The 24238-nt window shown below is 38.5% G+C and overlaps 1 protein-coding gene across 2 annotated transcripts in view; it reads right to left on the bottom strand.

The window, feature by feature from the left end:
• GPR137C (G protein-coupled receptor 137C) overlaps positions 1 to 24007 on the bottom strand; it is an 85182-nt gene extending 61175 nt beyond the window's left edge. For both annotated transcript variants that reach the window (XM_003408613.4, XM_064292487.1), the window contains exon 1: positions 23561 to 24007. In XM_003408613.4, coding sequence (XP_003408661.1) covers positions 23561 to 24007 — 447 coding nt within the window. The remainder of the gene's footprint in view (positions 1 to 23560) is intronic.
• Between the last annotated feature and the right edge of the window lie 231 nt (positions 24008 to 24238).

The following is a 24238-nucleotide window of genomic DNA, read 5'->3' as shown; positions in this document are numbered from 1 at the left end:
CATAAATAATTAAATTATTCAGGAATTCGGTACGAATTTTTTTTGTTTAACAAAATAGAAGTTTCTTTTTTTTTTCATTGTACTTTAGATGAAGGTTTACAAAACAAACTAGCTTCTCATTAAACAATTAGTATACATATTGTTTTGTGACATTGGTTGCCAACCCCACGGCATGTCAACACTCTACCCTTTTTGACCTTGGGTTCCCAATTACAGCTTTCCTGTCTCCTCCTGCCTTCTCATCCTTGCCCCTGGGCTGGTGTGCCTATTTAGTCTCATTTTGTTTTATGGGCCTGTCTAATCTTCTCCTGAAGGTTGAACCTTAGGAGTGACTTCAATACTGAGATAAAAGAGTGTACAGGGATTAAGTACTAATTTTATGGCTGAGAAGAAAAATGTGTGAGCTTTCATTGTTAAAAATTACCCTGAAATATAACTGACTACTATGGATTGTTCATTAGTTTACTACAGACAGTTAGTAACATATCTTATGTTTAAGGAATACATAGAACTTATTTCTGAACAATCTCATACATTTATAGATTTAGGCTCCTTAGGAAACTGATTTGAATTAAATTTTTGCTGAAAATGTGTCCTTAAAAAAGTTTCTCCTACACTAAATGCTCCATTGCATTTTACTGATTTTTCATAAAATGTTTCATGTTTTTTGAACTAGAAAGATAGTAGAATTGCTTTTTTACAAAGATAGCAATATGGGAAGGAAAAAATAAAACTGTCTTTGTTCACAGATAACATGAATGTCTATGCAGAAAATCCCAAAGAATGGACCAAAAAACTCCTAGACCCAATAAGCAATTAAAGCAAAGTTGTAGGATATAAAGTTAATATATAAAAGTCAATTGATTTCCTATATACCAGCAATAAACAATTGGAATTTAAAATTAAAGACCAAAAATTTTAAATACTTAGGCATAAATCTAACAAAATATATACAAGATCTATACGAGGAAAACTACAAAACTGATGAAAGCAATGAGAGAAGATATAATTAAATGGAGAGATATTCCATTTTCATGGTGGAATATTATTAAGATGTCAGTTCTCCCCAACTTGATCTACAGATTGAATGTAAAAATGTAATCTCCGCCAAAATCCCAGCAAGTTATTTTTTGGATATTAACAAACTGATCCTAAAGTTTATATGGAAAGGCAAAGACCCAGAATAGTCAACACAATACTGACGTAGAACAAAGCTTGAGGACTGACACTGTCCGACTTCAAAACTTACTATAAGCTACAGTGATCGAGACAATGAGATATCGGAGAAAGAACAGACATATAGATCAATGAAACAGAATACAGAACTCAGGAATAGACCTATACAAATATAATCAGCTGATCTTTGACCACGGAGCAAAATCAATTCAATAGAGAAAGGACAGTCTTTTCAACAAGTGGTGCTGGAACAGCTGGACATCCACTTGCAAAAAAATTTAGATACAGACCTTACACTTTTTACGAAAATTTATCTAATTGTAATACACGACATTATACAACTTCTAGAAGATAACATAGAAGAAAATCTACGTTTGGCAAAGAGTTATTAGATACAACGAAACCATGTTTTTCTTAAATATTTCATTAAAGATAGATTTATTGGAGAGTAACAGTCTGATAATGGTAGAGAAAAAAGGGCAAAATGTATCACAAGTTCTAACAGACAGAAGCAGAAGGAATGCTGCTTACTTTGCTTTCATTTTAATTTTTTAAGGACAATAATAGTTTGAATGCAATCACTGATGGTAATCACTCATATTACCTTAAAACTTACTGATTCCATGGAAACCCTGGTGGCATAGTGGTTATGTGCTACGGCTATTTACCAAAAGGATGGCAGTTTGAATCTACCAGGTGATTCCACGGTATGATAGAAAAGGCATCAGCATAGTCAAAAGACCTGACTTCCAACCCTTGTAATTTTTAGTGTGGTTTAGGACAAACCCATGGTCTCAGTTCATCACCTGGAAAATGAGGATAATGCCTACCAACCTATCTTAATCACATAGTAGGAAATAACTCCATCCCATATATTGCCATAAATTACAAAAAGTGGATATTATACTGCCTAATAGTTTTTTTTTAATAGTTACGTGTACAAAAGAAGTCGGACAGAGGGAAATCTTAGAGATGCTCTCATTTCTTTATCTCTTCACCTTTTTCATTTTCTGATTAAAATAATAATAATGGCTAATATGTGAATCTTACTATGCTCCAGGTAGTACTTTCAGGACTTTTAAAAACATTATTTCACTTAATCTTCACAACCCTACGAAGTAGGTGCAATTATCTCCATTTTACAGATGGGGAAACTATGATATAGAGAAGTAACTTGCTCAAGGTCACAGGGTCACAAGGTTAACAAGGGTCTAAGGAATAGAGGGTCTATCACCCAAGTTCTTAAATACTATATGCCTCCCTATCAATGTTCTAACTGTATTCCTCCAGCCTCCAGTTGACAAACTCTGAAAAATCCAGAACTTATTTAGAAATATAAGTGCCTCTCACCATAACTGACTATAGGCTGTTAGCTCATTTCAAGATAAGTGCTATGTGTAATGCTCCCAGCAGGTAATCACATCATTTTTTCAATTTAGGACAAAAAGGTTTCCTCCCACTGCTAGGTATATATGTTCTTTCTATCCCGACTTAACTTATTGCTGTCAGGTCTGCTGTTAAATACTCTTGTAAGTCCCATCCTTTCCAAAAGGGATTTAAAAAAAAAAAAAAAAAGCCAATTAGGTACTCAAATGCCTCAATCCTTACATTGAATTCTCTCATCTATAAAAGTCCTTAGAAAGTGAGAAAAAGGATGTGAGGGGCTACTGACCAATGAGAGAACCTGAAGTCAGGCTGTAAAGGAGTAAAATTTCATATCTTCCCTAGAGTACATTGCTGTTGTTAGTTGCCATCAAGTCGATTCAACTCATGGTGACCCCATATGTGTAGAGTATAACTGCTTCATAGAGTTTTCAAGGCTGTGGCTTTTTGGAAGCAGATTGCCAGGCCTGCCTTCCAAGGTGCCTCTGGTTGGGTTCAATCCACCAACTTTGGGCTGGTAGTCAAGTGCTTAGCCATTTGTATTACCCAAGGACTCCTTACATTACCTCAAAATAGCCCAAATGATTGGATCAGATTTTGGAAAGAGTTCTACGTAGTAGCTGAGGAAACAGCACAAAAGTTTAGGAAGAAATTACATAAGCATTTTTACTTTGAGAAACTGAAGGTTGGGAAAACCAATTGTAGAGAGTAATCAATACTCTAAGAAAAATGGCAGCTATACAGTAACTGAATTTTTGTAAAAATTGGAACATATAGCTTTGAAATATTCAGCTATATATCTTAGAAAGCAGATGATCCTCAATTCCTAAATAAACCAAATTTTGATTATGTTTAACATATGTATAATTTTGTTTAGTTGGCATTCATATTTCATAGATAGAATTCACAATGTGTGTATCAGAACTAGTGAATAAAATTACAAACATACATAACCTAACCTAACCCAATGCTGCTGCTATTCATAAGGTTTTCACTGACTAATGCTTTTCAGAAGTAGAGTGCCAGGTCCTTCTTCCTAGTCTGCCTTAGTCTGGAAGCTCAGATGAAACCTGTCGGCCATGTGTGACCCTGCTGGTATCTGAATACCAGCGGCATAGCTTCCAGCATCACAGCAACACGCAAGCTCCCACAGTATGACAAACTGACAGGTCCCTGTAGACATTTGAGTTTGGGACCCCTGTTTTAAAACGAAGCACTTTTTTTTTTTTGAGGGGAAAGATGGGTAAGTGTGAAAAAAGAAGGAAGAAGGATAAAGCTCTGGGCTGTGAAATTATGTGTTCAGAGATTCCTCTACCACACGATATTTGGGCTATGGCGAACAAGGACTTCATTAATTCAATAAATATTTACAGAATACCTTACATGCCATGTATTAAATTAGGTACTAGGCATACAGCAAGAATAGACTTGGTCCCTACTCCTATAGAATTTACAGTCTAACATGCTTACATGAACAATTCACACAAACAAATACAAAATTCCAACTGTGCAAATGATATGAAGGAGAGGAACATAATGGTCTGTGAGTCTGTAATTTTGGAATCTGATCTAGCTAGATAGATGGATGAAGACTTACCTGAAAATGTGTTACCCTGGGGCTGAAGGGTAACCAAACAAAGAAATAGGAAAACACTTTCTAAGCAGAGGATAAAGCATATGGGAAGGCTTTGTGACAGAAGGGAAATGGCAAGTACAAAGGACTGAAAGAACACTAAGTGTGGCTGGAGTAGCAAAGAATAAGGAGAAACACAGTCTGAGATGAGGCTGGAACCATGAAGTACCTTGTATGTATAAAAGAATTAGTCTTTATCCTAATAGCAACCAGAGTCCTTGGAGGAATCTGGGGGTGGGGCTTTTACAATTAGACAACTAGGTTTTTGTTTAAAAAGTATGAATCTGGCTATACAGTGTTGAGACTTTATGCCTGTAGGGGCCAGATGATATAGACACACCAATTGGAAGGCTGCTGCTGTACACTAGGCAATAAACAAAACCAAACATGTTGCTCTTGAGTCGATTTCAACTCCTGGTGACCTCTGTGTGACAAGAATAGAACTGCTCCATAGGGTTTTCTTGGATGTAATCTTTATGGAAGCAGATTGCCAGGCCTTTCTCCTGTGGAGCAGCTGAGTGGGTTAGAACCACCAACCTTTAGGTCATTAGTGAAGCATGAATTGCACCACTCAGAGACTTAGTTGGTAGTAACTTGAGCCAGTCATTGTGGATGGGGAGAAATGAATGGACTTACGAGATGCTAGGAAGTAACACAGAAAGCATTTGGTGATGGAATGATTATGAGGAATGAGGGAGAAGACAGAATCAAGAATGACTCAGGTTTCTGAATTGTATAAATGGATGAATAGCAGGGCTATTCAATGAAATGGGGAACCAAAGAGGAGGACCAGGTTTTGGGAGAAACAGATACGGAATGAACGGGGGTAGTAAAGATCATGAGCTCAGTCTGAAACACCTTGAATCTGAGTGTTGCAGACATCCTGGAGGAGACGTCAAATAGGTGTAGAATATAGAAAGACAGAGCTCGGCGGAGCAGTCTCAGAATGGTAGATATGTGAGTCACCTGCTTTTAAGTGGGACGATGGATTTAGATGAGATTACTTGGGAAGAAAAGAGGGTCTAGGCCTAAGCCTTGAGAAACATCAACCTCAGATGGCAAGGAAAAGGCAGAGGATCCTGAAGAGAAGCTAACAAGGTAGTAAAAAAAAAAAAACCAGGAGAGGGTGTTATTTTGGAAGCCAATGAAGGGTGTGTTAAAGAAAAAGATACGTTATATGCTGCTCAGAGATCAGTTTGGGTGAGGACTGAAAAATGTCTAATAGGCCTGTTGACATGAAGGCCACTCTAAGCCTTGTAGTGTTAAGCCTTAGGCAACAGTTATTTTGGCAGAGTGATAGGGGAAAACCCAGATTAGAATGGCTAGAGAAGTGACAAAATGGTGAGCTTGTGTGTAATCACCTCTGAAGAAGTTTGATTATGAAGAAAGGTATGAGGTAGCTTTTGGCTTTGTCAAACCTCTTTATGTTTTCTATTTTATTAATTTCTATATTCATCTCTTTCCTTTCTATACTCATCTCTTACTGTTCTTTTTCTAAAATAAACTGAATGCTTAGTTTGTTAAATTTCAGGCTTCTCTAACATAAACACCTAAGGTTCTAAATTTGCTTCTGCATGCCAATTTAGCTGTATCATTCAAATTCTGATCTGTAGTAGTTTTATTATCATATTCAAAGTATTTTCTTAAATTTCTATTATGATTTATCCCTTTACCCATGTGTTCATAAGTGTTTTAGAAATTTGCAAGTATAGTTTCACATGTTATTCTTGTTACTAAATTCTAACGTAACGCTTTGGGGGTGAGAGAATGTAGTCCAAGAAATTTCAAAATTTTCAAAATTGAATAATAATAGCTAATAATCAAGACTTTATACCATGCACCATTCAAAAGAGTTTGCATTAATTATATAATTCAATTCCCACAATAATTCTGAGAAAGACGCTATTATTATTCTGATTATTAAAAGTGGCACAAAGAAATTAAACAACTTGTGCAAGTCATTGAGAAGGTAATTGGTGGGACTATACTTTTTACAATTTGTTCCCTAGTTTAGGTTTTATTCTTAAACTGTAAACAGAGCCCAGTACTTTTTTTTTTTTTAATTTTTATTGTGCTTTAAGTGAAAGCTGAAAAATCAAGTCAGTGTCTTATACAAAAATTTATACACTCCTTGGTATATACTCCTAGTTGCTCTCTCCCTAATGAGACAGCACACTCCTCTCCACCCCTTATTTTCGTGTCCATTCAGCCACCTTCTGACCCCCTCCGCCCTCTCATCTCCCCTCCAGACAGGAGCTGCCCACATAGTCTCATGTGTCTACTTGATCCAAGAAGCTTACTCTTTACCAGTATCATTTTCTATCCCATAGTCCAATCTAATCCCTGTCTGAAGATTTGGCTTTGGGAATGGTCCTTGTCTTGGGCTAAGAGAAGGTCTAGGGACCATGACCTCTGGGGTCCTTCTAGTCTCATTCAGACCATTAAGTCTGGTCTTTTTACAAGAATTTGAGGTCTGCATCCACTGTTCTGCTCACTCAGGGGTTCCCTATTGTGTTCCCTGTCAGGGCAGTCATCAGTTCTAGCCGAGCACCATCTAGTTCTTCTGGTCTCAGGATGATGTAGTTTCTCGTTTATGTGGCCCTTTCTGTCTCTTGGGCTCATAATTACCTTGTGTCTTTGGTGTTCTTCATTCTCCTTTGCTCCACGTGGGTTGAGACCAATTGATACATCTTAGATGGCCGCATGCTAGTGTTTAAGACCCCAGATGCCACTCTTCAAAGTGGGATGCAGAATGCTTTCTTAATAGATTTTATCATGCCAATTGGCTTAGATGTCCCCCAAAACCATGCTCTCCAAACTCCTGCCCCTGCTACGCTGGCCTTCAAAGCGTTCAGTTTATTCAGGAAACTTCTTCGCTTTTGGTTTAGTCCAGTTGTGCAGACCTTGCCTGTACTGTGTTGTCTTTCCCTTCACCTAAAATAGTTGTTCTCTACATCTAATTAATGAATGCCCCCTCTCTCCCTTCCTCCTTCCCCACTCTCGTCAGAGAATATTTGCTTCTCTGTTTAAACTATTTCTTGAGTCCTTATAATAGTAGTCTTATACAATACTTGTCCTTTTGCAACTGACCAATTTCACTCAGCATAATGCCTTCCAGATTCTTCCATGTTCTGAAGTTATTCACACATTCATCACTGCTCTTTACCGATGCATAGTATTCCATTGTGTGACTATACCATAATTTATTTATCCATTCAACTGTTCACGGGCAGCTTGGTTGCTTCCATCTTTTTGCTATTGTAAACAGTGCTGCAATGAACATAGGTGTGCATATATCTGTTCGTGTAAAGGCTCTTATTTCTCTAGGATATATTCCAAGGAGTGGGATTGCTGGATCATATGGTAGTTCTATTTCTAGCTTTTTAAGGAAGCGCCAAATCGATTTCCATAGTGGTTGTACCATTCTACATTCCTACCAGCAGTGTATAAGTGTTCCAGTCTCTCCAAAACCTCTTCAGCATTTATTATTTTGTGTTTTTCTGGATTAATACCTGCCTTGTTGGAGTGAGATGGAATCTCACTGTAGTTTTGATTTGCATTTCTGTAATAGCTAATGATCATGAGCATGTCCTCATGTATCTGTAGCTACCCGAATGTCTTCTTTAGTGAAGTGCATGTTCATATCTTTTGTCCATTTTTAATTGGGTTATTTGTCTTTTTGTAGTTGAGTTTCTGCAGTATCATGCAGATTTTAGAGATCAGAGGCTGATCAGAAATGTCATAGCTAAAAACTTTTTCCCAGTCTGTAGGTAGTCTTTTTACTCTTTTGGTGAAGTCTGTGGATGAGCACTGGTGTTTGATTTTTAAAAGCTCCCAGTTATCTAGTTTCTCTTCTGCATTGTTAGTAATGTTTTATACACTGTTTATGCCACGTATTAGGGCTCCTAGCGTTGTTCCTATTTTTTCTTCCATGATCTTTATCGTTTCAGATTTTATATTTAGGTCTTTGATCCATTTTAAGTTTGTTTTTGTGCATGGTGTGAGGTATGGATCTTGTTTCATTTTTTTGCACATGGATATCCAGTTATGCCAGCACCATTTGTTAAAAAGGCTGTCTTTTCTCCATTTAACTGAATTTGGGCCTTTGTCAAATATCAGCTGCTTATATGTGAATGGATTTATGTCTGGATTCTCAGTTCTGTTCCATTGGTCTATGTGTCTGTTGTTGTAACAGTACCAGGCTGCTTTGACTACTGTGGCAGTATATTAGGTTCTAAAATCAGGTAGAGTGAGGCCTCCGACTTTGTTCCTCATTTTCAGTAATGCTTTATTTATCCGGGGCCTCTGTCCCTTCCATATTAAGTTGGTGATTTGTTTCTCCCTCTCATTAAAAAAATTAATGGAATTTGGATCGGAATTGCATTGTATCTATAGATTGCTTTTGGTAGAACAGACATTTTTACAATATTAAGTCTTCCTATCCTTGAACAAGGTATGTTTTTCCACTTGTGTAGGTCTCTTTTGGTTTCTTGCAGTAGTGTATAGGTCTTTCACATCTCTGGTAAGATTTATTCCTAAGTATTTTATCTTCTCGGAGGTACTGTAAATGGTATTGATTTAGCAATTTCCTTTTTGGTGTTCTTTTTTCTTTGGTGGTGTACAGAAATCCAACTGATTTTTGTATGTTTATCTTGTATCCTGGTACTCTGCTGGACTATTGGTTTCGGCAATTTTCTTGAGTATTCATTAGGGTTTTCTGTGTACAAGATCATGTCATCTGCAAATAGAGATACTTTTACTTTTCCTTACCAATCTGGATGCCTTTTATTTCTTTGTCTAGCCTAACTGCTCTGGCTAGGACCTCCAGCACAATTTGAATAAGAGTGGCGATAAAAGGCATCCTTGTCTGGTTCCCAATCTCAAGGGGGATGTTTTCAGGGTCTCTCCATTTATCATGATGTTGGCTGTTGGCTTTGTATAAATGCCCTTTATTATGTTGAGGAATTTTATTTCTATTCCTATTTTGCTGAGAGTTTTTATCATGAATGGGTTTTGAATTTTGTCAAATGCCTTTTCTGCATCAATTGGTAAGATCATGTGGTTCTTGTCTTTTATTTATATGGATTACATTGTTTTTCTAATGTTGAACCATCCCTGCATACCTGGTATGAATCCCACTTGGTCATGGTGAATTCTTTTTTTGATATGTTGTTGAATTCTATTGGCTAGAATTTTGTTGAGGATTTTTGCATCTACGTTCATGAATGATACAGGTCTGTAATTTTCTTTTTGTTTTGGTGTCTTTACCTGGTTTTGGTATCAGGGATATGCTGGCTTTATAGAATGAGTTTGGGAGTATTCTGTCCTTCTCTATGCTCTGAAATACCTTAAGTAGTAGTGGTGTTAACTCTTCTCTGAAAGTTTGGTAGAACTCTGCAATGAAGCCGTCTGGGCCAGCGTTTTTTTTGTTGGAAGTCTTTTGATTACCTTTTCAATCTCTTCTTTTGGTATGGGTTTATTTAGTTGTTCTATCTCTGTTTGTGTTAGTTTTGGTAGGTAGTGTGTTTCTAGAAATTCATCCATTTATTCCAGGTTTTCAAATTTGTTAGGATACGGTTTTTCGTAGTAATATGATTCTTTTAATTTCAGTTGAGTCTGTTGTAATATCACCCATCACCCATCTCATTTCTTATTCGGGTTATTTCTTCCCTCTCCTACTTTTCTTTTGTCAGTTTGGCCTATGGTTTATCCATTTGGTTAATTTTTTCAAAGAACCAGCTTTTGGTCTTCTTAACTCTTTCAATTATTTTTTTCTGTTTTATTTCATTTAATTCTGCTCTAATTTTTATTATTTGCTTTCTTCTGGTGCCTGAGGGTTTCTTTTGTTGCTCTTTCTATTTGTTCAAGTTGTAGGGATAATTCTTTGATTTGGGCCCTTTCTTCTTTTTGCATGCATGCATTTATTGATATAAATTGACCACTGAGCACTGCTTTTGCTGTGCCCCCAAGGTTCTCATAGCAAGTGTTTTCAATTTCATTGGAGTCTATGAATTTCTTTATTTCATCCTTGATGTCTTCTATAACCCAGTCGTTTTTGAGCAGGGTATTGTTCAGTTTCCAAGTGTTTGATTTCTTCTCCCTGCTTTTTCTGTTATTGATTTCCACTTTTATGGCCTTATGGTCAGAGAAGATGCTTTGTAATATTTTGATGTTTTGGATTCTGCTAAGGCTTGCTTTATGCCCTAGCAATGTGGTCTATTCTAGAGAATGTTCCATGTGCATTAGAGAAGAAAGTATACTTGGCTGCTGTTGGGTGCAGTGTCCTGTACATGTCTATTTGGTCAAGTTGGTTGACTGTGGCATTTAGATCTTCTGCATTTTTATTGAGCTTCTTTCTGGATGTTCTGTCCTTCACCAAAAGTGGTGTGTTGCAATCTCCTACTATAATTTTGTAGCTATCTCACTTTTCAATGCTGTTAGAGTTTGTTTTATGTATCTTGCAGCCCTGTCATTGGGTGCATAAAAATTTAATATGGTTATGTCCTCCTGGTATATTGTGTCTTTAATCGTTATATAGTGTCCTTCCTTATCTTCCGTGATGGATTTAACCTTAAAGTCTATTTGGTCAGAAATTAATACTGCCACTCCTGCTCTTTTTTGATTATTGTTTTCTTGATATATTTTGAATTTTAGTTTGTGTCTCTAAGGTGTGTCTCTCGTAGGCAGCATTATAGGCGGTTCATGTTTTTTTAATCTATTCTGCCACTCTGTCTCTTTATTAGTGCATTTATTCTATTTACATCCCACAAAATTATAGATAGGTATGAGTTTAGTCCTGTTATTTTGATGTCTTTTTTTGTGTGTTGTTGACATTTTCTTTTTCCCACTTGATTTTTTCTGCTGAGTAGTTTATATATTTTCTTTTCCTCTCATTCATTGTTGTTGATTTTGTTTCTGGTGAGTCTCATTTTTTTCTTGTATCTTATTTTGACGAGTAGGATTGTTAGTCTCCTTTGTGCTTACCTTAATATTCACCCCTCTTTTTCTAAGTTTAAACCTAATTTTTATTTCTTTATATTGCCTTGTCTTCCTCTACATACGAAAGATTTATGACTACATTTCTTAGTCCGTTTATTGTTTTAATGTTTTCTTCTTTTACACAATGACATCGCTGTTTCCCTGCTTGGAGTGTTTTTTTATCTTGATTTATTTTTGTGATTTCCCTATCTGGGTTGACATGTGAATGTTCTGCCAAGTGTTCCAGTCTTGGTTTGATATGGAATATGATTGATTTTCTAACCAGAGCCCTCCCTTTAGTATTTCTTGTAGTTTTGGTTAAGTTTTTATGAATTCCCTAAACTTCTGCTTATCTGGCAATGTCCTAGCTTCGCTTTCATATTTGAGAGATAGTTTTGCTGGATCTATGATTCTTGGCTGGGAATTCTTTTCCTTCAGTGCTTTACGTAAGTCATCCCATTGCCTTCTTGCCTGCATAGTTTCTGCTGAGTAGTCTGAGGTTATTTTTACTGACTTTCATTTTTAGGTGACTTTTTGTTTACCCTTAGCTGCTCTTAAAATTCTCTCTTTTGGTAAGTTTGATTATAGTATGTATTGGTGACTTTAAGATCTACCTTACGTGGAGTTCGAAGAGCATCTTGCATAAGTATCTTCTCATCTTTCATGATATCAGGGAAGTTTTCTGCCAACAAATCTTCAACAATTCTCTCTGTATTTTCTGTTATCCCCCCCTGTTCTGGTACTCCAATCACTCGTAGGTTATTTCTCTGGATAAGTTCCACATAATTCTTAAGGTTTCTTCATCAAAAAAAAAAAAAAAACAAACTCTTTTATCTGATTTTTCTTCATATATATTGGTGCCAAGTGCTTTATCTTCAATCTTACCAATTCTGCTTTCCACTTGCTTAGTTCTCCTCCTCTGATTTTCTATTGAGTTGTCTAATTCTGTAATTTTACGGTCAGTCTTCTGAATTTCTGATCAGTGTCCCTCTACGGATTCTTGCAGCTTATTATATTTTTCATTATGTTCTTGAATAACCTTTTTAATTTCTTCAACTCCCTTATTTGTGTGTTCCTTGGCTCGTTCTGCATATTGCCTGATCTCCTTCTTGATGTCTTGAAGAGTTCTGTATATTAATCTTTTGTATGCTGCATCTGGTAATTCCAGGATGACACCTTCATCCAGAAGATCCCTTGATTCTTTAAGAGCTAGTTGAAGTGATCGTGGCTTGCTTCTTTATGTGATTTGATATTGACTGTTGTCTCTGAGCCATGTATAAGTTATTGTATTAGTTTATGTTTGCTTACTGTATCCTGGAAACCCTGGCGGTGTAGTGGTTAAGTGCTACAGCTGCTAACCAAAGGGTGAGCAGTTTGAATCCACCAGGCACTCCTTGGAAACTCTATGGGGCAGTTCTACTCTGTCCTGTTGGTTCGCTATGAGTCAGAACCAACTTGGCAGCACTGGGTTTGGTTTTTTTGGTTTACTGTATCCTAGCTCCTTGCTTTGTTTCGTCTTCATATAATGAGCCCAAAGAGGTTGCTTGAGTGAGCTAGCTTATTTTCGCCTTTGAAGCTCTAAGGTCCTGTCAGCAGATGGCTAGAGCTGTTATCAGATATATAAGTGTAGGAGTCCATTTATTTTTCTTGTATGGATTCAGCTCAGGTGTCCAGGTAATTGGTCAAGTGCGTAACACAGGCTCTGTCCTACAGTCTTAGAGGGGCAGGAGTGATTGGTGTAGGTATTGGCATCTGGTTGCAGCAGGGGGTCACGGTCTGAACAAGGAAGGGTGCTGACAACTGTCCCCTGAGTGTGTGTGAAAGCAAGTCCATTCCCTAGGGCATACAGGTGGGTGGGTTCTGCAGACAGACCCTGGGCACTCAATGCTTTTGGTTATAAGGACTGGGAGGTACCAGTTATCCTTGGAGAGTCTAGTACTTTTGTTTGTTTTTGGATCGATTTCATTAAGGTACAACTTATACACAATAAACCATATCCATTTAGGATACGTAATTTGATGAGTTTTGGTAGATGTGTACACCCATGAAACCACCACCACAATCAAATACACAGTAATACCAGTCATATCCATCTTCCCCCTTTGTAGCGCAACCCTCCCTCTGTCCCAGGCCCCAGGCAACTGGTAACCTATTTTTTGTGGCTATAGGTTATTTTGCATTTTCCGAATTTTAATATAAAAGGAATTACATACTGTGAGGGTTTTTTTTTTCCCCTAACTTCTTTCATTCAGCATACCGATATGGAGATTAACGTTGTTATATGTCTACCAGTGTTTTTTTTTTTTTTTATTTTACTGCTTATTAGTATTCCTTTGTACGAAAGAATGATCTACTGGTGACGAGTCAATTTCGATTCATAGTGACCATATAGCACAGAGCAGAACCCCTCCACAGAGTTTCTAAGGAGTAGCTGGTGGTTTCGAACTGCTGACCTTTTCGTTAACAGCCGCACTCTTAACCACTCATTTTGTTTATCCATTCACTTTTGATGGACATTTGGGTTAGTTTCAGTTGTGGACTATTGTGAATAAAGCTGTCATGAACATTCGTATTTAACATTTTGTATGGACACGTTTTTACAACTCTTGGGTAAATATCTAGGAGTGTAATGGCTAGGCTTTATGACAGGCGTGTTTTATTTTTTAAAAACTGCCAAACTATTTCCCAGAGTGGTTGCAAAACGTTATATTCCCACAATCAGCATATGAGTTGCAATTAATTCACATTTTTGCCAATGCTAGGTATGGCCCGTCTCCTTAGTCTTTCTACTGGATGTGTAGTGGTGTCTCATTGTGGTTGCCATTTTCATTTTCCTGATGATTAATGAATTTGAGCATTTTTTCATGTGCTTCTTGGAAATTTGTATATCTTCTTTGGTGAAGTGTCTGCTCAAATCTTTCATCCATTTTTATTGGATTATCTTATTATTGAATTGTAAAACCCCTAAATACAAGTCTTTTGCCAGATATATCTGCTGCAAATATTTTCTCCCAGTCTGCAACTTGTGTTTTCATTATCTGTCTTTCAAAAAAGAAAAGTTCTTAATTTTGATAAAATTTCGTTTGTCAATTTTTTACATGATTTATGCTTTTTGTTTCCTATCTAAGAAATCTTTGCTTCCTCCAAGATCAGAAAGATTTTCTCCTGTTTTCTTTTAGAAGTTTTAGCTTTTACATTTTGGTCTATGTTAACTTTTATGTATGGTATGAGGTAAGAATCAATGTTCATTTTCTCCCACATGGATATCGAATTACTCCAGCATCATTTGTTGAAAAACTTTCCTTTCCCCAATGAATTACCTTGGCACTTCTGTCAAAAACCAGTTGAGTATATATGTCTGGATTCTTTATTCTGCTGCATTGGTCTATCTATCTATACTTTCCCCAGTATTACTTGATTGCCTAGTACTGTCTTGGTTACTATATCTTTATAGTAATTCTTGAAATCAGGTAGTGTGATCTTCCAATTTTGTTCTTTTTCAAAATCGTTTTGGCTGTTGTAAATCCTTTGCATCTCCACACACATTTTTAAATCATTTTGGAAACTGCTACCAAAAAATTCTGCTCACAATAAAATCTATTAACAAAACATTCTGCATTCTACTTTGAAGAGTGGCATCTGGGGTCTTAAATGCTATCAAGCAGCCATCTAGTACGCATCAATTGGTCTCAACCCACCTGGAACAAAGGAGAATGAAGAACACCAAGGACACAAGGCGATTACGAGCCCAAGAGACAGAAAGGGTCACATGAACCAGTGACTACATCATCCTGAGACCAGAAGAACTAGATGGTGCCTGGCTACAACTGATGACTGCCCTGACAGGGAACAATAGAGAACCCCTGAGGGAGCAGGAGAGCAGTGGGATGCAGACCCCAAATTCTCATAAGACCAGACTTAATGGTCTGAGACTGGAAGGACCTTGGTGGTCACGGCCCCCAGACCTTCTGTTGGCCCAGGACAGGAACCATTCCCAAAGCCAACTCTTCAGACATGGATTGGACTGGACATTGGGTTGGAGAGGTATGCTGGTGAGGAGTAAGCTTCTTGGATCAGGTGGACACTTGAAACTATGTTGGCATCTCCTGCCTGGAGGGGAGATGAGAGGGTAAAGGGGGTTAGAAGCTGGTGAAAAGGACACAAAGAGAGAGTGGAGGGAGACAGCAGGCTGTCTCATTAGCGGGAGAGTAATTGGGTGTGTAGCAAGGTGTACATGGGTTTTTGTGTGACAGACTGATTTGAATTGTGAACTTTCACTTAAAGCACAATAAAAATTATTAAAAAAAAATTCTGCTCAGATTTTACTAGGCATTGACTCTGTAGGTCAATTTGAGGAGAAATGACATCTCAAAAATAATGAGTCTTCTAATTCTTGAATAATGTATATTTTTCTATTTACTTAGGCCTTTAATTTCAGGAATGTTTTATTATTGTGGAAGTCTTGCAAATCCCTTATTACACTTATTTTTAGGCATTTAAATTTTTGGCACTATTAAAAATGGAATTGGTATTCGTTATTTCATTCTCCAATTTTTTTCTGCCAGTGTATAAAAATACAATTAAATCTTGCAAGCTTAGTAAATTTATGTATCAGTTCTAGTAGGTCTTTGTAGATTAATTAGAATTTTACACCTGGTGATTCATATAATCTACAAATGAAGACAGTTCGTACTGCAATATTATTACACTGGTATTTTAATATTAAACCAATGTCATTTTCTTGGGATAATTCTATTTGGCTACATTGTTACGCTTTTATATATTTTTTATTTGATTTCCTAAAGATTTTTCCATGTATCTTCATGATAGATATTTGCAATAATTTTTCATAGTATCTTCGTCTGAATTTAGTATCACTTAGTCCTCACAACAATCCAGTAGGGTAGACATTATTAACTGCAATTTCAGAAATGTGGTAACAGGCACACACTTTATAACTTGTCCAAGGTCACATAGCTGTAGATGGTTGAGATGCACTCTAATTCACTACGTCTCAAGGCCTGTAATTTGTTGAATCTTGCTTAATGCTATAACATGTGGTTAACAAAAAAAAAGTTCTCCAAGTGTTCATGAAAATAAAGTATATCTGCTTGTTGGATAGTGTTCTATATACCTTTTTTTTTTTGTATTTGTTATTGATCTGTTTGATATTATTGATTCTGTCTGTTTGATCTATCAATGATGTATGCTAAACTCTTCTGATAAAACATTAGATTTGTCAATTTCTCTTTGAAGTTTTGTTAACTTTTCGTTCCTTTTGGTTAGCATAGCATTTTCTCCTGCTTTTACTCTAATCATTTATGCCCTTGTTTTAGGTGAAAAGTTTTAGGAGTATGTCTTGTAAATAGCATATAGCTGAGTTTTTTAAATGCAGCATGACAAATTTCTTTTTTATGCCAGTGTTGAATTTATAATACTGACTGAAATACTTTATTTTTTAACTTTTGTACTTTGTTAATTCAACCTTTCTAATAAAAAAAAAAATGTTACTTTATTCTGGATGAATTCTACTCTCACTCTACCACCCACATTTTCATCCCTTCCACTTTGAAAGTTACACAATTTTTTTTTCTTTTGCACTAAAAGTAAAATGGAATACTTTTGAACATCACAAAACCAATGATCCTGTAAATTGAACTGCATGTCATTTGAAGTGCCATCAATACCTGGAAGAATAGATCCATTGGCAGGGACAATGATAGCATCTATGAATGTTTAAGACTTAAGATTTTTTCCTAGCTCTATTGGCATTGTGACTAAGTCACTTTATTTTATCCTAATTAAGCAACTGGCACTCATGTTATGGAATTGCAAGAAAAATGTCAATGTGAACCTCTAAGATGAACTCATTGAATTTGGCATGCATCACAACACTCCAAAGATAGTATAATATCAACTCTTCTTTTAAGTACTTTTGAATGTTTTAATAGACTGAGAGGCAGTTGCTTGAACAAAACAAGAGGATACGGCATAGTTTAAAACCAGGAAAGTTGTGTGTCACGGTTGTATTCTTTCACCAAACTTATGCAATATGTATGCTGAGCAAATAATCCGAGAAGCTGGACTATATGAAGAAGAACGCAACATCAGAATTGCGGGAAGACTCATTAACAACCTGCAAAGGCAGGTGACACAACCTTGCTTGCTGAAAGTGAAGAGGACTTGAAGCACCTACTGATGAAGATCAAAGACTATACAGCCTTCAGTAGGAATTACAGTACAACATAAAGAAAACAGAAATCCTCACAACTGGACCAAGAAGCAACATCATGATAAATGGAGAAAAGACTGAAGTTGTCAAGGATTTCATTTTACTCAGATCCACAGTCAACACCCATGGAAACAGCAGTCAAGAAATCAGATGATGTATTGTACTGGGCAAATCTGCTGCAAAAGAGTTCTTTAAAGTGTTAAAAAAACAAAGATATCACTGTTATGGATTGAATTGTGCCCCCCCAAAATATGTGTATCAATTTGGCTAGGCCATGATTCCTAGTATTGTGTGATTGTCCACCATTTTGTCATCTGATGTGACTTTCTTGTGTGTTGTAAATCCTACCTCTATGATGCTAATGTGATGGGATAGGCGGCAGTTATGTTAACGAGGCAGGACTCAATCTACAATATTGGATTGTGTCTTGAGCCAATCCTTTTGAGATAGAGAGAAGAGAGCAGAGACACAGGGGGACCTTATACCACCAAGAAAGCAGTGCCGAGAGCAGAGTGCGTCCTTTGGACCTGCATGGAGAAGCACCTAGTCTGGGAGAAGACTGATGACAAGGACCTTCCTCCAGAGCCGACATACAGAGAAAGCCTTCCCCTGGAGTTGACACCTTGAATTTGGACTTCTAGCCTACTAGACCGTGAAAAAATAAATTTTTCTGTGTTAAAACCATCCACTTGCAGTATTCCTGTTATAGGAGCACTAGACGACTAAGACAATCACCTTGAGGATTAAGGTGCACCTGACCCAAGATTTTGTATTTTCAATCACCTCAAGAAAAAAAAAAATTTTATTTTTTATTTCATATGCATGCAAAAGCTATACAGTGAATAAAGAAGGCCAAAGAATTGATGCCTTTGAATTACGGTGTTGGTGAAGAATACTGAATATATCATGGACTGCCAGAAGAATGAACCAATCTGTCTTGGAAGAAGTACACCCAGAATGCTCATTAGAAACAAGGATGGCAAGAATTTACCTCACGTACTTTGTACATGTTATCAGAAGGGACCAAGCCCTTAGAGAAGGACGTTATGCTTGGTAGAGGGTCAGCAAAAAAAAAGGAAGACCCTCAGTGAGATGGACTGTCACAGTGTCTGCAACAATGGGCTCAAACATAGCAATGACTGTGAGGATGGCACAGGATTGGGCAGTGTTTCTTTCTGTTGTGCATGGAAACCCTATGAGTCAGAGTCGACTCAATGCCACCAAACAACAACAACTACAAATATTCTAATGGTGGATAAAACTGATGCCGTCAAGTCGAGTCTGACTCATAGCTACCCTATAGGACAGAGTAGAACTGCTCCATAGGTTTTCCAAGGAGCAGCTGGTAGATTCGAACTGTTGAACTTTTGGTTAGCAGCCAAGCTCTTAACCACTGTGCCAACAGAGCTCCAATGGTAGATAGCACCAGTTTTATTAGATAATCAGTTTAAAGACTTCCAAGTCTTCTCTGGTAAAGGTTCATGTTCTACTGATCCCAGCAGAGAAAGTTCAATAGACACTTTTAGATTTGCACAGTTTTTTTTTTTTTTTTAACTACCTGCTTCCAGGAGGCTAAATATAAGTTGAAAAGCCTAATTGTTTCAGAGTGTCAGAAAGGGCCACTTCCACTTATCTCAATTCCATTCAAGTGTATACTAAGAATAAGAGTGGTTCAGGCAGCCTTAACTTTTTGAAAACTCACCAGTTTTAGAAGACCTACCAAAGTGTATTCAAGTAGTATTTTTTTTTTACTAGCTTTATTTTATACCGATTCATAGTTCTTTAAAATTAAGTCCTTAAAATTAGAAGATTTCCAGTTAGTGAGAAACAGATACAACAAATACTTCAAACAAATCTAAAGCAAAATGGACTTGGTATTTGACAGGACAGTGAAGACACAGTGACTGGTAATTAATAAGTACAACTACTCAAAAAGATATAGGGCCTTTTGGTTAAAAAAAAAATTGCACATCAGTGAAGTTTTGTATTTGTTACCACATAAACTTTCCCTACCACTTTGCTCTAACATGAAGAATTCACTGGGAAAAGTTTGATTAACTCAGAATGGTCAATGGAAGTGTAGTTCCAGTTACTTGGAATTTATATAAAAATTTGAATTACCAAATTCTTTTAAATACATGTTCCTCTGGATTTTCTCTAATGAATAGAGAAATGATTTCTGGTTAGAATCTCTCTTTTTAAACAGGTCCTCCAAAAAACTGAAAATTTTTCTAAGTACATTCATGCATCTTAAAATTGCTAGTTTGATTATAAAAAGATAAACCTACATCCTTTTTAAGAGACAGTGTAAAAGAAAACCGTGTTAGCCCAACTTCTTTCCAAGTTATATTTTCTAGGTTAATAGTTTTATTGCTTTTCTTACAACACACAAATGAGATTCATTTAACAAGATTTTTAGACACTTAAATTCCTCACTAGCTTGGAATATTACCAATCAAAAGTCTCAAAATGGAATATACTCTGTGTATTTCATGCTGAAGAAGCACACTTTTAGAATTTTGAGCTTAAAAATCAGCTGTTTTTTTTTTTTTTCTATTAGTTTTTAGCCAGATAGTGTTTAGCCACCTCGTGTTTACCTTAGGGTAAGAGGTATTTACTGGGAGAAGGCACAAGGGAACCTTCTAAGGGACTGGAAGTATTCTGTATCTTAAGCTGCTTGTGGTAACATGGATACCCAACTATGATAAAATTTCACCTAGCTGTACACTTAAGATCTGTATACTTTATGGTACATTATACTTCAATAAAAAAGTAAAAAGGGTGTGCAGCCACTTTAGGAAACGTCCACCAACCATCTTACAGTGAACCATCAATATCATTTCATACATCATGTTGTAAAGGGGAAAAACAAGTTATCTGATGCTCATGGCATAAGGCTTCCAGTTACTGTCTTGTAAATTAACTATATCTAAACCTAGAGTTGGAGCCTTGGTGGCACCATGGTTAAGAGCTCGGCCGCTAACCAAAAGGTCGTCAGTTCGGATCTACCAGCCACTCCTTGGAAACCCTATGGGGCAGTTCTACTCTGAACTACAGAGTTGCTATGAGTTGGAATTGACTCAACTACAACAGGCTGGTTTCAAAAGACAACGTGGAACCGAGGATATCATTGCTGATGTTAGATGGATCCTGGCTGAAAGCTGAGAATACCAGAAGGATGTTTTATTGACTATGCAAAGGCATTCGACTGTGTGGATCATAACAAATTATGGATAACATTGCGAAGAATGGGAGGAATTCCAGAACATTTAATTGTGCTCATGAGGAACCTTTATATAAATTAAGAGGCAGTTGTTCGGACAAAACAGGGGGATACTGATTGGTTTAAAGTGAGGAAAGGTGTATTTTAGGGTTGTATCATTTCACCATACCTATTCAATTTGTATGCTGAGCAAATAATCTGAGAAGCTGGACTGTATGAAGAACGGTGCATCAGGATTTGAGGAAGACTAACAACCTGCATTATGCAGATGACATAATCTTGCTTGCAGCAAGTGAAAGGGACTTGAAGCACTTACTAATGAAGATCAAAGACCACAGCCTTCAATATGGCTTGCACCTCAACATAAAATAAAAATCCTCACAACTGGACCAATAAGCAACATCATGATTAACGGAGAAAGGATTGAAGTTGTCAAGGATTTCATTTTACTTGGATCCACAATAAAGCCATAGAAGCAGCAGTCAAGAAATCAAAAGACCCATTGCATTGCTGCAAAGGACCTCTTTAAAGTGTTGAAAACGAGGGATGTCACCTTGAAGACTAAGGTGCGCCTGACCCAAGCCATGGTATTTTCAATCACAACATATGCATGTGAAAACTGGACAATGAATAAGGAAGACCAAAGAAGAACTGATGCCTTTGAATTGTGGTGTTGGAGAAGAATATTGGATATACCATGGCCTGCCAAAAGAACAAACAAATCTGTCTTGGGGAGAGTACAACCAGAATGCTCCTTAGAATCAAAGTTGGCAAGAGTGCATCTCACATACTTTGGACATGTTGTCAGGAGGGATCAGTCCCTGGAGAAGGACATCATGCTTGGCAAAGTACTGAGTCAGCAGAAAACAGGAAGACCCTCAACGAGGTGGACTGACACCATAGCTGCAACGACGAGCTCAAGCATAACGATTATAAAGATGGTGCAGGACCAGGCAGTGTTTTGTTCTGTTGTGCATAGGGTCGCTACGAGTTGGAACCGACTCGAGGGCGCCTAACAACACAACGGGCTTGGTTTGATTTTGGTTAAACCTAGAATGGAGTCTCTGGGTAGTGCAAACAGTCAATGAGCTGCTAACTGAAAGGCTCGTGGTCTGAGTCCACCCAGAGGTATCTCGGAAGAAAGGCCTAGCAAAAAACGTGCACCTTGTTCATTTGTCAGTCATGCCCCCCTCCCCAAGGTATTTCTGGAAGCACGCTATGTTAATTTTTTCACAGCAACGTTAAAAAAAATTGGCATATCAGCTCTTACGAAAATACCTGGGGGAGGGGGGTGTAAAAATACGGAGCTTTGCAAAAACTCAGCCACTGAAAACTCTACGGAGCAGAGTTCTACTCTGACACAGATGGGATTTCATGGACTGGACCTGACTACAGCAAATGGTTTACTGGAAAAGCTACAGTAAAGCTCACTGGTATCCTTCTACCAGAAATAAGGGCAGTGAAAACACAGTGTATCAGTTTAACTGTAAATGACAGAAATATTACAATTACTTAAACATGTGGAAGATCAGAAGATAGTCAAATCAGTTACATGACTATGTCATGATTATTTATGATTACTCATGCCTTTTATCTCTGCTTCTTACTGTGTGGGTTTTTGTCATTGTATTACTTTTTTTTTTCTTTATTACTTGGGCTGCCCAAGGATGGGGAAGGAAAATAAAGTTAGTTTTGTTACTTATTTTCAACTGTTGTTTTTAGTGTGATAAAAAGCTGAAGTAATGACTGCGTGATTTTAAAATTATACATTCTATTTCCTGTCTTTTAAGGAAGAGTTGGTTTGTGTAAGAAATATAAACACTGAATATGTATCAATTTTTTTTTACTTTTGCTTAGAACTATGTTAATTCTCATCACTTCCAAAAGCTTTTCAGATTAGCTGCATAGACCAATATTATTCTATATGAGTATTAAGCATATGATGTCACCTTGTTCCTTCCCCTCCTCAAGCTATTTTTTTTGGGGGGGGAGGGGGATTTTTTTGAGCATTTCTCAAAATACTGTGGTGTAAATATCACTAGCTCACACATGATTGACAACTTTACACTCCCAAATCTGTTTGAAATGGGTCAAATACCTAAGTGCTGCAGAACAATGCAACCCAACCAGCAATTCCCATAAAAGAGAAAGGGGGTGTAATTAGGTTCCAGCTATTAAACAAGCTATTGCCAAAAACAGTTTGGTGGTTTGTTTCTGCAATAGGCACAGGTTAAGCTAATATTTTCTTTATTAACTAACTCCAAGACTGGGCTGTAAAAGGTAGGATAAACTGCCACAGCATGAAGCAACTGGGGCAGAAATAAAGGGCTTTATGGAGATCCTTATACTGACCCTCAGCATTGGTTATTGATTATTAACCCTGTTGGAGAACTATTGAACGGCATTTGTGTGAGGCTTAACGAGCCACAGGAAAGGAGATGCAGGAGGGAATATAAGCTTCTAATAAAAGAAACGCAGCAACAATAGCAGAGGAACAGCTCTGCCTGGTGACGTAATGGCTGGCAGCAGTCCAGCTTCAGCAGGGCTGCTGCTACCTCAGCATCCAATCCCCCTCAACACAGTCCAGCTTCGGCAGAGCTACTGGGGCTGCTACTTCTTGCGATGCCACTTTGTTGGTGCCACCAACGCCTTACCTTAAGAGGGCCAGAACACTGAACAAAGGGTTGTTTTGCTGTTTTAAGTTGTCAGAACACATACACTCTTACTCGCAGCCCCCCTCCCAGGCCCCTCAGTAACCGAGTCAATCAGCTGCTTAAGTTTAGGCGAAAACATCGGTGCACACTCCAGGCGTGCCTGTTTCCCCAGGCTGGTCTCCAGTCAGCCTCCCACTGTTCCCCTCCCCCGGGCCTCGGTCCGAGGATCCAGGCGCCCCCGTTCACCCGCCCGGGCCCGCATGCCGGTCCTCCCGCCTTACCTCCGCCAGGTAGAGGTTGAGGAGACAGAGAGTGGAGAACTGGAGACAGGAGGGGAAGCAGTAGAGCAGCCAGTGCGGGAAGAAGTGCAGGTGAGCAGGCGGCCGGAGCAGGGGCAGGGAGCCGCTGAGGGAGAAGGCGGCAGAGAAGAGGGTGGTCCTGAGCGCTGCCCACAGGAGACAGAGGAAGAGGCAGAGGGTCTGGTAACTGAGCCGCCGCTCGCGGTACAGGAGCAGCCGCCACAGCTGCAGGTAGGCAAAGGCGAAGAGCGCGGCGTAGAGCACGGCGTGCAGGACGCTCAGCGCCAACTGCACCGAGCCGGGCACCGCGGCGCCTGAGGCAGCAGCGACGGCGCCTCCGCCCTCGCCGCCTCCGCCGGGCGTCGAGGGCCCGCGGCCGGCCGCCGGGGCGGCGGCGGCGGCCGCGGGACCCGGCAGGGGCACCCTCATGAGGGGACTGGTGGGAGGGCGAGGGAGAGCGGGAAGAAAGGGGCCGGACTCGGAGTCGCCGTCGAGGGGGAGAAGGATTTCCCCCTTACCCCCCACCCACCCCAGCCGCCAACCCCAGGAAGAGCTATGACGGGATCCGGAGCCCCGCGCTGAGCAGCCGCGGCTCCCCCGACCCCGCCTCCCGCCGCCCGCCCCCCGGGGGTCTCGGCTCCTCCTGCTGCGGCTCGACTC

The sequence above is a fragment of the Loxodonta africana genome, chromosome 10 (assembly GCF_030014295.1).
Source record: "Loxodonta africana isolate mLoxAfr1 chromosome 10, mLoxAfr1.hap2, whole genome shotgun sequence".
Taxonomy (NCBI): Eukaryota; Metazoa; Chordata; class Mammalia; order Proboscidea; family Elephantidae; genus Loxodonta; species Loxodonta africana.
The sequence above is the reverse complement of the archived record's forward strand: the minus strand, read 5'-3'. Positions and strand labels throughout refer to the sequence as shown.